The following is a 12,979-nucleotide window of genomic DNA, read 5'->3' on the forward strand; positions in this document are numbered from 1 at the left end:
TTTTCTCTTCTTTTCTTGGTTATTTCGGTCGAGCCTTAAATGCCCGGTCTTTTCCCTCGGCCGCTCCGGCTGCGTCTCTGGAGCACGCGATAAATGTCTTGGCTTGTGTGTGTTCCGTGATTACGCGGCCGCACAGGTGTTTCTCGCGAGGAGTCTAATCGATGTCTAATCGCCGACGGAAGCGGAATCGTTTTATTTCACGGTTTAACTCCATCAAGTAGTCTAACTCCGCGATCGATTTGAGCGGCTATGCCTACAGAACCGTTTCTTATCCGTGCGGTAACTCGCGCTTTCTCCTCGCGCGTATAGAAACGAATTATAGTGTAGAAGATAAAAGTTTTAACGCGCAACATCTGTTGTAATATCGACTCTTGGTCGATCGATGTACGTATGAGAAACGTGGACTATGAGATAAGTGATTTTCAATATAATAGTGATGACGTTGGAATGTCCTGCACATTCGTCATACAAAATAAAAACCTCTAAGAGACTTTTATTAAATTTATTTAATATTCTAGGTTTCTCGTACTTGTGCTGATTTCAAAGAGTGTAAAAGATTCAAGATTGGGAAGTAATGCTTTACTTATAACATTGTTATCGTTACAATTATTTTTAACAATGATAACAATGTTATATTTTTTTAAATAACAGTAATAAGAGTGCAGTTATATTTCTCGGATAATAAATATTAATGACCAACTTTGTGCACATTTGTTAAATATTGATCTACATTCATATAGATTATTATAAACGTGTGTGTGTGTGTGTGTGTAACGTTTGCTAATGTCAGTGTACATGCATTGGCCATACACACCATCTCTTGGCCTACTTTAATAAATATATTATTCGTTATCACATAAAAAAACACGAACATGTCAGATAACAAAATATTACACACGCATACGCACACATACACACACGCACACACACGCGTACGCACAGATATACACACGTGTATATGTATACATATTCGACAATAAAATTATTTTCTAAATATATTTTTAATTATATTAATTGCAAAAGAATAAGTAAACTCAATGATCAAATGAATATTTATTTTTATGAAATAACTTACATATATAGCATTAAATAATTACTTTAACAATCGAACGAAGAATTTATTACAAAATACAATTTTATATAAAAATGTGATTTACTGATGTGCAATGAGATAATAATATAGTGTGTCTAATATATAATGTGATGCTTAAATTGTATATACAATAGAAGTGATAATGAGATTTAAGATACGAAAATTATTGGAAATGGAACTCCAATATCTAATCTAGAATTGTTATTAGAAAAGATATTCAGATTAGAATGTAATATGATAGCATATGATGAATGTAATGTATATAGAATTTAAGTAAATGTTATTTAATACAGTAAAGTTATAATCATCCATTTATATTAAAAATACATATATATTATATTACAAATCATCTAATCTGAATATCTTTTCTAATAACAATTCTAGATTAGATATTGCAGTTCCATTTCCAATAATTTTCATATCTTAAAGCTCATGTCTCATTATCATTTCTATTGTATATACAATTTAAGCACCACATTATATATTAGACATACTATATTATTATCTCATTGCACAACATCAGTAAATCACATTTTCTAATTATTATCCGTGTTAAGTTTTGGTTTGCTTTAAAACCTTTCTGGTTTTCTTTACATGCGAATTAAAAATAGGATTAATAGAATTAAGAAAATCAGATACTTGGCATCTTTTTCGAAATCATCAAAACTCATGCAACTGGCAATCTTCTAGAATACAAGAAAGTGTAAAAATTATTAAAAAAATTAAAGTATAACATTATATTAAATATAAATGCAAAACACACAACTTACTTGGGGCTTAGTTAAATTTTTTTATTTTTTTACAAGTGTCGGAGGTTTTCCTAAATTATTATTAGATTTCAATCTCTGCATACCATGGTCCTCTAACTTAAATAAATGCGATTTACTCCGTGTATGATACCGTGGTATATTCTTTGTATCCTATATAAAATTAATATTATCCTGCCATTAATAATAATATTCAAAATAAATTTAGTAATTAATGACAGTCTAATTAAATACAATCAATTGTAGTTTACAAACTACATATATATGCAATATAATATACAATACTGCAACTATTACTCTTTTTAAGTTTTGGAATATAATTTATTTTTACCATAAATTTATTCATTGACATATCAGAGTTTACAGTATAAGGTTCCTTATGCGTTTTTAAACTCTTTTGCTTGTCACTCTTTTGCTTCCTGGATATTTGATTATAGGCGCGTTTTTGTCCGTTTGTCTGCACGTGCAATAATTGAGTTTTTGAAGTAATGTTTTCAATTTCACAGCGTTTTAATTTTTTTTTCAATTCTGTAGAATGTTTTTTCAATTCACTAAAAATATATTTGATAATATAATTTTTCAGGACAATAATTCTAAAAAGACAATAAAATTTGATATATCAAGAACATTTGTATACTTTTGTTTGCCACATTCCTGTACTAAACATTGTTTTTTTTTGGAAACATGCATATCTTTTTGCTGTTCATTTCTATATTTTTCCCCCAACTCATGTATGCTGCCAAGTTCCCTGAAACATTCAATACAAGTCTATATATAATATTAGATTCTATCTCCATAGATACATTGTATGTAATAAAATATACATTGCATGTAAATATAAAATATCCTTTTAACATTCCTATGTATGTCTTAAATTTGAAAACATCATTTATCTGCGTTATTATATTATTCAATTTATATTTAGAAGAATATATCTATAAGGTTCTGTATGCTACAAAATCAACATTTAATTACAAAATTAAATAGAAACTTGAAAATTGCACGTCTATAATATAATCTATAAAATAAATACTACAATAAATATACTTTTGGAAATATTTGATTTTTTCTTTCAACTTTTCATTCTCTTCCTTTATGTTTGAACATAGTAGTTCATAACATTTAATCTGTCCTTTCTGTATAAGAATTATTTTATTTGTGCTACTTATTTTATGTTCAACTTCAAAAATTTTCTGTTTTAAGTGAGCTATTTCATTCCTCGATTTAACATTGTCCTTTGTAAGTTTATTAAGCTCGTCATTTCTTAGTTTTAGCTGGACGTTCAAGATGTCAACTTCGTTCTGCAAGGATACAGAATCTTTTACGACGTTGTCATCATTTGAAAAGTTGAGATATATTCTCTTTATTCTCTGATTAGTTGTTTTTACCCGACATTGTGGACAAGTCTTTGACCTGAAATAGTTCCACAGATGAAATTAAATGCTTTTAAGTGTAAACAATAACAAAAACTTTCAGGAATTATATATGAAAGTTCATGAAACTTTTTTGAATAATAGGTAAAAATAAAAAAGAATTACAAAAGAATACAAAAATCTTTGAGGCAATATCCAAATTACCTTTTAAGCCACGACTGCAAGCACGCATAATGGAATATGTGCCCACATAATGTACAACAAATATCGCCGGATGGTGTCAATAACTCACTACATATCACGCACGATACATTCATTTTATGTTTTGATGACAAACCGGTATGCCAGATTGTAAATATGTGACAACTGGCTCCGTATTAGACGAGTGTTATGAATTTGACGATAAAACTTGCGCAATATTTTACCAAACGCATCAGTGTGAACTCTTTATTTACACCGTTGTGAATTCTTCTTGATCTTCTTGTTCATGCGCTTCTGCGGGTAACACCGTTACAAATTGAAAAAACAAATTATGTTATTAAAACGTTCATATCAGTCTCATTGGTTCTGACTGCTCTGAGGTAGGGATGAGTACTATTTCATTTGTGCGACTTTTGTCGTACGACAAATGTATATAAGACAGAGAGATCCGACGACCTCTCTATCTAATCAACATCCTTACAAAATTTGTCGTACGGCAAAAAATGCAGAGATCAGAAATTTCTCATATATTTAGGCTGTAACAGTAAAGCTTTAAATGTACCGAAGTAGTACAAGGTCCTTTACTTTCGACTTAATAACTTTATACTAATAACTATACTCATATACTAATAAAACTAAGCGCTTATTGGATTACAGCTACTATGGCTGAAAATGGCGATCGAAACAACCAATAGGAAAGTTGTCGGCATTTAGGTTTAGATAAGGATTGAGCTACTTTGATATGTCTAGAACTTTTTAAATAACTGCTGTAACGCTTGCCCTCTGAAAGTGCAACCTACCACTATATAAGCTTCGGTGGCGCGGCATTTAAACCCGTTTTTATGAGAAAATTTTTAAATCGTATTAATTTACTTTTTAAATAAAATTAATATTACATTTATTAATTATTATCAATATTACATTCATGTTTTTAATACTATGTTATACTATGATTTAACAGCGCCAAGTATTTATTTCTTAAATTTTTGTGTCAATACTTGAATGGATAAAGTGTGTGTGTATGTGTGTGCGTGCGTGTGTGTGCGTGCGTGTGTGTGCGTGTGTGTGCGCTCGCGCGCGCGCGCATGTGTAATGTTTGCTAATGTTAGTGTACATACATTGGTCATACACACTGGATGCTTTCCAATTGATGACACAAATCGACACAAGTGTCGTTCTATCTTTGTCAATCACTAAATATCAAGAAAGATAGAACGATAGTTGTGTCGACTTGTGTCATCAATTGGAAAGCACCCACTATCTCTTGGCCTACCTTAATAAATATATTATTTATTATCACATAAAAAAACACAACATGTCAAATAATAAAATATTACACACGCATCCACACGCGCACGCACATATATACATGTATATGTATACATATTCTCGACAATAAAATTATTTTTTAAATATATTTTTAATTATATTAATTGCAAAAGAATAAGTAAACTCAATGATCAAATAATCAGGGTTGGGAAGTAACGCGTTACTGTTTTCGTTACTTTTTTCTCTCTGTAACGGTAACGTCATTACATTTTTACAGTAATGGTAACGAATTTAGTCGTTACTTTTACCGTTACTTTAGTTTCCTATTTTTAGTTTCCTATTCAATAGATACGCACTGATTGCGCGCCAATAGCGCGCGCTGATCACGTGCATTCTGGAAACTTATGTTACTTACATTTCCACTGAGCGCGTCACGCGTTTCGTCGTCGAAGCAGAGAAAGAGAAGTGTTGTGTATTTATATAAACTTCTCTCTTTCTCTCTTTCACGACGCGACGCGTGATTTTATTTTGATTTTTAATATATCTAGTTTTTTTTATGATTGAAACATTGTCATGAAAAAATTGTCATGAAAAAATTGTCATGAAAATGTAGAAATGAAACGATATCCGAACGATCGTGAAAGAGATATATTTTTCTTTTTAAGTATAAAATGTGCATGGAGTTGTGTATTCTTTAGTTTTTTTTTAATATAATAACGAAACGAATAACTTTGTTCTCCATGTCGAAGCGTTAAATTTTAAGAACTTTTAGTTTCAAATTTGTTTATGCCAAATTTCAATATTTTGTACTTTGTCTATGTCAAATTTCTATTTTTTGTACTTTGTACTTCTAACATAGCCAAATTATGTGCAATAAATGCAATTATAAAATATTTATTGTTTCATTTTATAATCTATTCTTAATTTCTTTTAAAAATTTTCTAATAATTTTTAGCATTATAAAAAAAAAGTAACGAATCGTTACATTTTAAGTAACGAGTAACGGTAACAAGTTACTTTTTTCAAAAAGTAACGGTAACGGTAACGCGTTACTTTTTTGAGGTAACGCGCACAACTCTGTCAAATATACCTTTATGTCTATGAAATAACTTACATATATAGCATTAAATAATTACTTTAATAATCAAACAAAGAATTTGTTACAAAATACAATTTTATATAAAAATGTTACTTAATATAGTAAAGATGTAATCATCTATTTATATTAAAAATACATATATATTATATTACAAATCATCTAATCTGAATATCTTTTCTAATAACAATTCTAGATTAGATATTGCAGTTCCATTTCCAATAATTTTCATATCTTAAAGCTCATGTCTCATTATCATTTCTATTGTATATACAATTTAAGCACCACATTATATATTAGACATACTATATTATTATCTCATTGCACAACATCAGTAAATCACATTTTCTAATTATTATCCGTGTTAAGTTTTGGTTTGCTTTAAAACCTTTCTGGTTTTCTTTACATGCGAATTAAAAATAGGATTAATAGAATTAAGAAAATCAGATACTTGGCATCTTTTTCGAAATCATCAAAACTCATGCAACTGGCAATCTTCTAGAATACAAGAAAGTGTAAAAATTATTAAAAAAATTAAAGTATAACATTATATTAAATATAAATGCAAAACACACAACTTACTTGGGGCTTAGTTAAATTTTTTTATTTTTTTACAAGTGTCGGAGGTTTTCCTAAATTATTATTAGATTTCAATCTCTGCATACCATGGTCCTCTAACTTAAATAAATGCGATTTACTCCGTGTATGATACCGTGGTATATTCTTTGTATCCTATATAAAATTAATATTATCCTGCCATTAATAATAATATTCAAAATAAATTTAGTAATTAATGACAGTCTAATTAAATACAATCAATTGTAGTTTACAAACTACATATATATGCAATATAATATACAATACTGCAACTATTACTCTTTTTAAGTTTTGGAATATAATTTATTTTTACCATAAATTTATTCATTGACATATCAGAGTTTACAGTATAAGGTTCCTTATGCGTTTTTAAACTCTTTTGCTTGTCACTCTTTTGCTTCCCGGATATTTGATTATAGGCGCGTTTTTGTCCGTTTGTCTGCACGTGCAATAATTGAGTTTTTGAAGTAATGTTTTCAATTTCACAGCGTTTTAATTTTTTTTTCAATTCTGTAGAATGTTTTTTCAATTCACTAAAAATATATTTGATAATATAATTTTTCAGGACAATAATTCTAAAAAGACAATAAAATTTGATATATCAAGAACATTTGTATACTTTTGTTTGTCACATTCCTGTACTAAACATTGTTTTTTTTTGGAAACATGCATATCTTTTTGCTGTTCATTTCTATATTTTTCCCCCAACTCATGTATGCTGCCAAGTTCCCTGAAACATTCAATACAAGTCTATATATAATATTAGATTCTATCTCCATAGATACATTGTATGTAATAAAATATACATTGCATGTAAATATAAAATATCCTTTTAACATTCCTATGTATGTCTTAAATTTGAAAACATCATTTATCTGCGTTATTATATTATTCAATTTATATTTAGAAGAATATATCTATAAGGTTCTGTATGCTACAAAATCAACATTTAATTACAAAATTAAATAGAAACTTGAAAATTGCACGTCTATAATATAATCTATAAAATAAATACTACAATAAATATACTTTTGGAAATATTTGATTTTTTCTTTCAACTTTTCATTCTCTTCCTTTATGTTTGAACATAGTAGTTCATAACATTTAATCTGTCCTTTCTGTATAAGAATTATTTTATTTGTGCTACTTATTTTATGTTCAACTTCAAAAATTTTCTGTTTTAAGTGAGCTATTTCATTCCTCGATTTAACATTGTCCTTTGTAAGTTCATTAAGCTCGTGATTTCTTAGTTTTAGCTGGACGTTCAAGATGTCAACTTCGTTCTGCAGGGATACAGAATCTTTTACGACGTTGTCATCATTTGAAAAGTTGAGATATATTCTCTTTAATCTCTGATTAGTAGTTTTTACCCGACATTGTGGACAAGTCTTTGACCTGAAATAGTTCCACAGATGAAATTAAATGCTTTTAAGTGTAAACAATAACAAAAACTTTCAGGAATTATATATGAAAGTTCATGAAACTTTTTTGAATAATAGGTAAAAATAAAAAAGAATTACAAAAGAATACAAAAATCTTTGAGGCAATATCCAAATTACCTTTTAAGCCACGACTGCAAGCACGCATAATGGAATATGTGCCCACATAATGTACAACAAATATCGTCAAATGGTGTCAATAACTCTCTACATATCGCGCACGATACATTCATTTTATGTTTTGATGACAAACCGGTATGCCAGATTGTAAATATGTGACAACTGGCTCCGTATTAGACGACTGTTATGAATTTAACGATAAAGCTTTCGCAATATTTTACCGAACGCATCAGTGTGAACACTTTATGCACACCGTTGTGAATTCTTCTTGATCTTCTTGTTCGACCACTGCTGCGGGCAACATCATTGAAAATTGGAAAAAGAAATTAAAACGTTCATATCGGTCTCATTGGTTCTGACTGCTTCGATGTAGGGATGAATACTATTTCATTTGTGCGGCTTTTGTCGTACGACAAATGTATACAAGACAGAGAGATCCGAGGACATCTCTATCCTATCAACATCCTTAAAAAATTTGTCGTACGGCGAAATCCAGAGATGAGGAATTTCTCATATATTTAGGCTGTAACCGTAAAGCTTTAAATGTACTGAAGTAGTACAAAGGTCCTCTACTTTCGACTTATTATAATAACTAAATACTAATAACTACTCATATACTAATAAAACTAAGCGCTTATTGGGTTACAGCTATTAGGGCTGAAAATGGCGATCGAAACAACCAATAGGAAAGTTGTTGGCATTTAGATGTAGATAAAAGGATTCAGCTACTTTGGTATATCTTTAGTAACTGCTGTAACGCTTGCCCTCTGAAAGTGCAACCTACTACTATGTAAGCTTCGGTGCGGCATTTAAACCTGTTTTTATGGGAAAATTTTAAAATCGAATTGATTTATTTTTTAAATAAAATTAATATTACATTAATTAATTATCAATATTACATTCATGTTTTTAATACTATGTTATACTGTGATTTAATACTGCTAAGTATTTATTTCTTAAATTTTTGTGTCAACACTTGAATGGATAAAGTGTGTGTGTGTGTATGTGATGCAATTTTGTGATAACATTTTCAATAAGACGATCCTATAAGATTTCAGATTTAATTTTAAATAATAATTTGAGAGAATTAAATAACTACTTCTTTGGTTGTGTGTGTGTGTGTGTGTGTGAAAGAGAAAATGTCTTTGAATGAATTGCGATATAAAAATTTCATATAAGAAGAATTAAAGTATATTTATAATGACGACGTATCTTAAAAAAGTTTCACATCCGATCTTTGCGTCACAATAATTTAGTATAGGGCACATCAAGAAAAAATAAAAGCACTTTTATTATTACAATCTGAGTAGAAACTATATTGAGTAGAAACTATATTGATTGAGCGCACGATAGAACTTGATCAGTTTAGTTATATATATAATAACTATATTAATAATCACACACATATTAACATAACATTATGTCTATTGGTTTAGTCCTTATATTTTTTTGAGATCTTTGAAATCCAATAATTGTAAACTGGGAAAACTCGCTGACTCATATAAAGAAACATGGTAGCGTTGCTGCGCTTGTCTTAGCGCTGAGACACTACCGTGTATCCTGATAATGACAAATATAATAGTTATCGTTACTTCGTGTACATTCAATACATGTGTACAGAATACGTGAATTTAAAAGAAACGTTAGATTTGACAATATTATAATTAGTCATTATAAATCTCCGGTTAATTAATTATTAATTTTGATAATCGAATCACTTATTAAAATTTGGTACCTAATAAAAAAATAACCGAATTATAATTTGATTGATACTTTTGAGTAACAATAATGAGTTACTTTTTATAATGAGTAACAAGTTATAACTTTTTATTAAAAGTAATTATTTCCGACCCTGAAAAAAAATAATTTTCATTCTTATGAAGATATTGAAGAAAAAGAGAGACGTGAAGTCTTTTTTCTGTATAGATTTGGATTCTGCGGGGTTTTCTGCGAAGAATTTAAACATTTTGGCGTTTGGCTGTAAAATCGAAACGTATCGAGGTCATCGAGGTGCCAAACAGCCCTTGCCGGATGGAGAACGAAGAAAGAGGGTCAAAAACGAGCGTTTACTGCTGCGGCAGCGAATTCGATTTCAGGCGAGACGACGATCGCAACAAAACCATTTGGTCTTCGACAAAAGGCAAGCCCGGTTTCCAAGAGCCTCGTGAGACTTTGAAAATCGACTAATCAATTTCTTCCGCGTTACAGAATGCTACCTGACATCGCCTCCCACACGATCCTCTTCAACGTTTGTGCGACCTTGTCGCGAGGGACTAATCGAACCGAAACTTTTTCTACGAGGATCAATGGTGGTACCTAGCCTACTAGCGACACTTGACCATATTTCAAGCGATTGTTACCAACTCCTAGACAATGTACGAAAAACGTTGTCACGGATCTATCGAGTTGAATCTTTGTCTACCTTCGCCCGGAAAACGCACGGAACGAATGCGACTTCGCAACACTTCTTTCTCCACGATGTCACGCCCCGTTCCGTCGACTAATTGTCCAAAAGATTTTTTCTCCAAGCTGCCAACGGTAGCACATATCCAATCGGATTTGTCAAACTTAGTAGTAACGACAAAGTAACGATAGAAGAAACGGTTGATTATATAATAGTATAAGCGAAGAGGCAATATTTCTTAGCTCCCTGTTGTGAAATTGCATTGATATAATCGACTCGAATAGTTATCAACGAGCTTGTTAGAAATGTCTTAATAATCATGGTGAACAGAATGTCATCTGTCAGGATGCAGCAATAACAATTCGTAATGCTTCAAATATAATCGTTTCTTTAAATATCGCTTACAGTTCTAAATTTAAAGAACAGATAAAACTAACAAAACGTGTTAGAAAGAAGAAAGATTTTTGTAGATTTTCTGAGATTATTTGAAATGCAATTATCTCAGTATATTCTCCTGTAAATTTTATTTAACAAATTGACAGTAGCTACAAAAATTTTCCGAGTAATTTTACGATTCTATATTGCCTAGATAAAGTATTTTTACAAATAAAGATTGTATACAAATATTCAATACATTCTTAAAATATCATGATTCTAACAAGAATTTTATAATATGAACAAAAATAGATTAAAATATAAAAATGATCATAAAATTATATTATATGTTGGTCGAAAACTTTTAACAATCACCATATTTCTCCAATTTATAGGACTATAACGAACAGCACAAATAATCGTGATTATATAGTAATATCACGAACATTGTGTCGCAAATTTATTATTGTAACAATTTAGGACACATCTGATTAAGTTTATGTTGAAAAGTTTCAACTACGAATCTGCAGAATTTGCAATGAACAACGGACGCAAGTTTTTTGATATAAATACTTTATCTTTTTATGGTCTCAAATCAGTATATAGACGTCACATTATGTGATTATATACCTTCAAACTATTTTTCTATACAATTCTAATCGTAATGTCGATCATATATTGACTTCTAGGTCAAAGTTCATTCAAAAACGATTTTTCCAAACTCGCTGATCAGCTGTAAATCTTGGCTGAACTTTAGACCGATGAAGTGAAATGCAAAATATTTTCAACCACCTACGGCGGGTTCTCTTCATCCGTATCCGTTGCAGAGAGAAGAATTTTCGAGGGTCCTCTAGAGAAATCCATACGGTTCTAAACTGGTGAATCCCATAGGACCCCCTGGCGTCTTTACAGCTTTGACTTGCCAGGATTTTGCTACTGTACTAAAGACAGATTTACAAGCAGGTATACAGACACGTTCATGGAATGAGTTCTTTAGAAAAATTTATGCCGGGCCCATTATGCGTTCATCATTATTTTACCCCCAGTGACGGTAATAAATATCTCTTTACTTTGGGCAAGCGTCGCCGATGTCGACTTTCGAGATTAATATGAAGTATTTCGGAACATTCTCAAATCGATGGATTAGAAAAAAAAATCATGAAGAACGATTATTAATATTTATAATAATTAAAAGTTGGTAACTTAAAATGCATCACTAATTAAACAAGATCGAATAGAAATACGTTGAAAAAAAAAAAAAACGAGAGGACGGAAACGTGAAGGTAGATTTAAGAATTTATAGGATTCGTTACTTTGTTTTTTCATCGTTGCTCACAAAAGAGCATATTATTTCTAATAGATGATGAATCGATTTCACTGACAATGAGTTGAAGATTCTTAAGATTAAAATTCGCAAATTCGTAAACGGTGCGTTCCAGCCGAAATTCACTTAACAACCGACAATCACTTCGCTTGCCGCGCTATCGTCTCCGGTACCATACACATATCAGTAGCTATGATACACACGAGATGCAATCCTCCGCGACACGTTCCGTGGGCGGCCCCGTGGGCAGAGCCGCCCATTGTGCGGTATTCGTTTGCCAACCACGTGGTAGGGCGTAGCCAGTAGTGGGACCCCACTGGTATCATAAGTCCCAGCGAGAGAGAACAGCGGAGCCCCCTTCTACCCTCCACTACAACGTCCGGACATGAGCCCCCCTCGGTGCTCTCTCTTTCGAGGGAGAGACACACGGGACACACGGTACCCCACAGCTGACACGTTATTGCCGCAGTACCCCTCGTAACGAAAGCAACGTGTACTTTACCGATTCGTTTTCTTGTTTCCCGGCTCAGGAACGTGCTTGATCGCGACGTCGCCCTCCCCTGAGTTCGAGGGCAACCGTAGCAACTTCACGCAAAAATCATTTTCATCCCCTATACCCGGATACAGTAGACAGTCGTGTTTTATTTGTTCCTTCCATCCGGTAGAGCGTCCTGCAGTTCTGTTTTTCTCTTTTTCTTCTCTTTTTCTCTTACGAGATTCTACTCGACCATTCGTGACTACATTCTTGGAAACTGGGACCAAGGCGACCGTTCCTCCCTCTGGATTTGGATGCTCGACGAACAGTCTTTTTCTTTTGGGACGAGTGGCGAGTGCTTTCCGAGTCGAGAGTGGCAAAAGTGGCGTTTCTTCTGATAGTGTGTGTGAGAATAATTGTGTTACTCGGATAACGCAGCGAGAATC

At 31.6% G+C, this 12,979-nt stretch overlaps 2 protein-coding genes across 2 annotated transcripts; both read right to left on the reverse strand.

Annotated features, from left to right (window-relative positions):
- Positions 1-2,360: 2,360 nt before the first annotated feature.
- LOC108772651 (E3 ubiquitin-protein ligase TRAIP) lies at positions 2,361-3,619 on the reverse strand. Its single transcript, XM_018538221.1, has 4 exons — positions 3,438-3,619; positions 2,908-3,273; positions 2,498-2,608; positions 2,361-2,388 (listed from the first exon to the last, which is right to left on the reverse strand). Exons 1-4 carry the CDS (start codon positions 3,548-3,550, stop codon positions 2,361-2,363), a joined length of 618 nt encoding a protein of 205 aa, XP_018393723.1. The 5' UTR covers positions 3,551-3,619.
- Positions 3,620-6,389: 2,770 nt separating this feature from the next.
- LOC108772652 (E3 ubiquitin-protein ligase TRAIP) lies at positions 6,390-8,068 on the reverse strand. The gene is made up of 5 exons (XM_018538222.1): positions 7,956-8,068; positions 7,426-7,791; positions 7,016-7,126; positions 6,710-6,929; positions 6,390-6,531 (listed from the first exon to the last, which is right to left on the reverse strand). The coding sequence occupies exons 1-5, from the start codon at positions 8,066-8,068 to the stop codon at positions 6,403-6,405; spliced, it is 939 nt and encodes a 312-aa protein (XP_018393724.1). The 3' UTR covers positions 6,390-6,402.
- Positions 8,069-12,979: the final 4,911 nt, after the last annotated feature.

This window comes from Cyphomyrmex costatus, unplaced genomic scaffold (genome assembly GCF_001594065.2).
Source record: "Cyphomyrmex costatus isolate MS0001 unplaced genomic scaffold, Ccosl1.0 scaffold193, whole genome shotgun sequence".
Classification (NCBI taxonomy): Eukaryota; Metazoa; Arthropoda; class Insecta; order Hymenoptera; family Formicidae; genus Cyphomyrmex; species Cyphomyrmex costatus.

Bases quoted from the DNA above. Each gene is read 5' to 3' on its own strand.
- LOC108772651 (XM_018538221.1), bottom strand. From the start codon at position 3,550: ATGAATGTATCGTGCGTGATATGTAGTGAGTTATTGACACCATCCGGC. The intron at 3,274-3,437 runs GTAATTTGGATA...GAACTATTTCAG, and splicing joins TTGCAGTCGTGGCTTAAAAG to GTCAAAGACTTGTCCACAAT. The intron at 2,389-2,497 runs GTATACAAATGT...AACATTCTACAG, and splicing joins CAGGAATGTGGCAAACAAAA to AATTGAAAAAAAAATTAAAA.
- LOC108772652 (XM_018538222.1), bottom strand. From the start codon at position 8,068: ATGAATGTATCGTGCGCGATATGTAGAGAGTTATTGACACCATTTGAC. The intron at 6,930-7,015 runs GTATACAAATGT...ATATATTTTTAG, and splicing joins CAGGAATGTGACAAACAAAA to TGAATTGAAAAAACATTCTA. The intron at 6,532-6,709 runs GTAAAAATAAAT...AATTTTATATAG, and splicing joins TGTCAATGAATAAATTTATG to GATACAAAGAATATACCACG.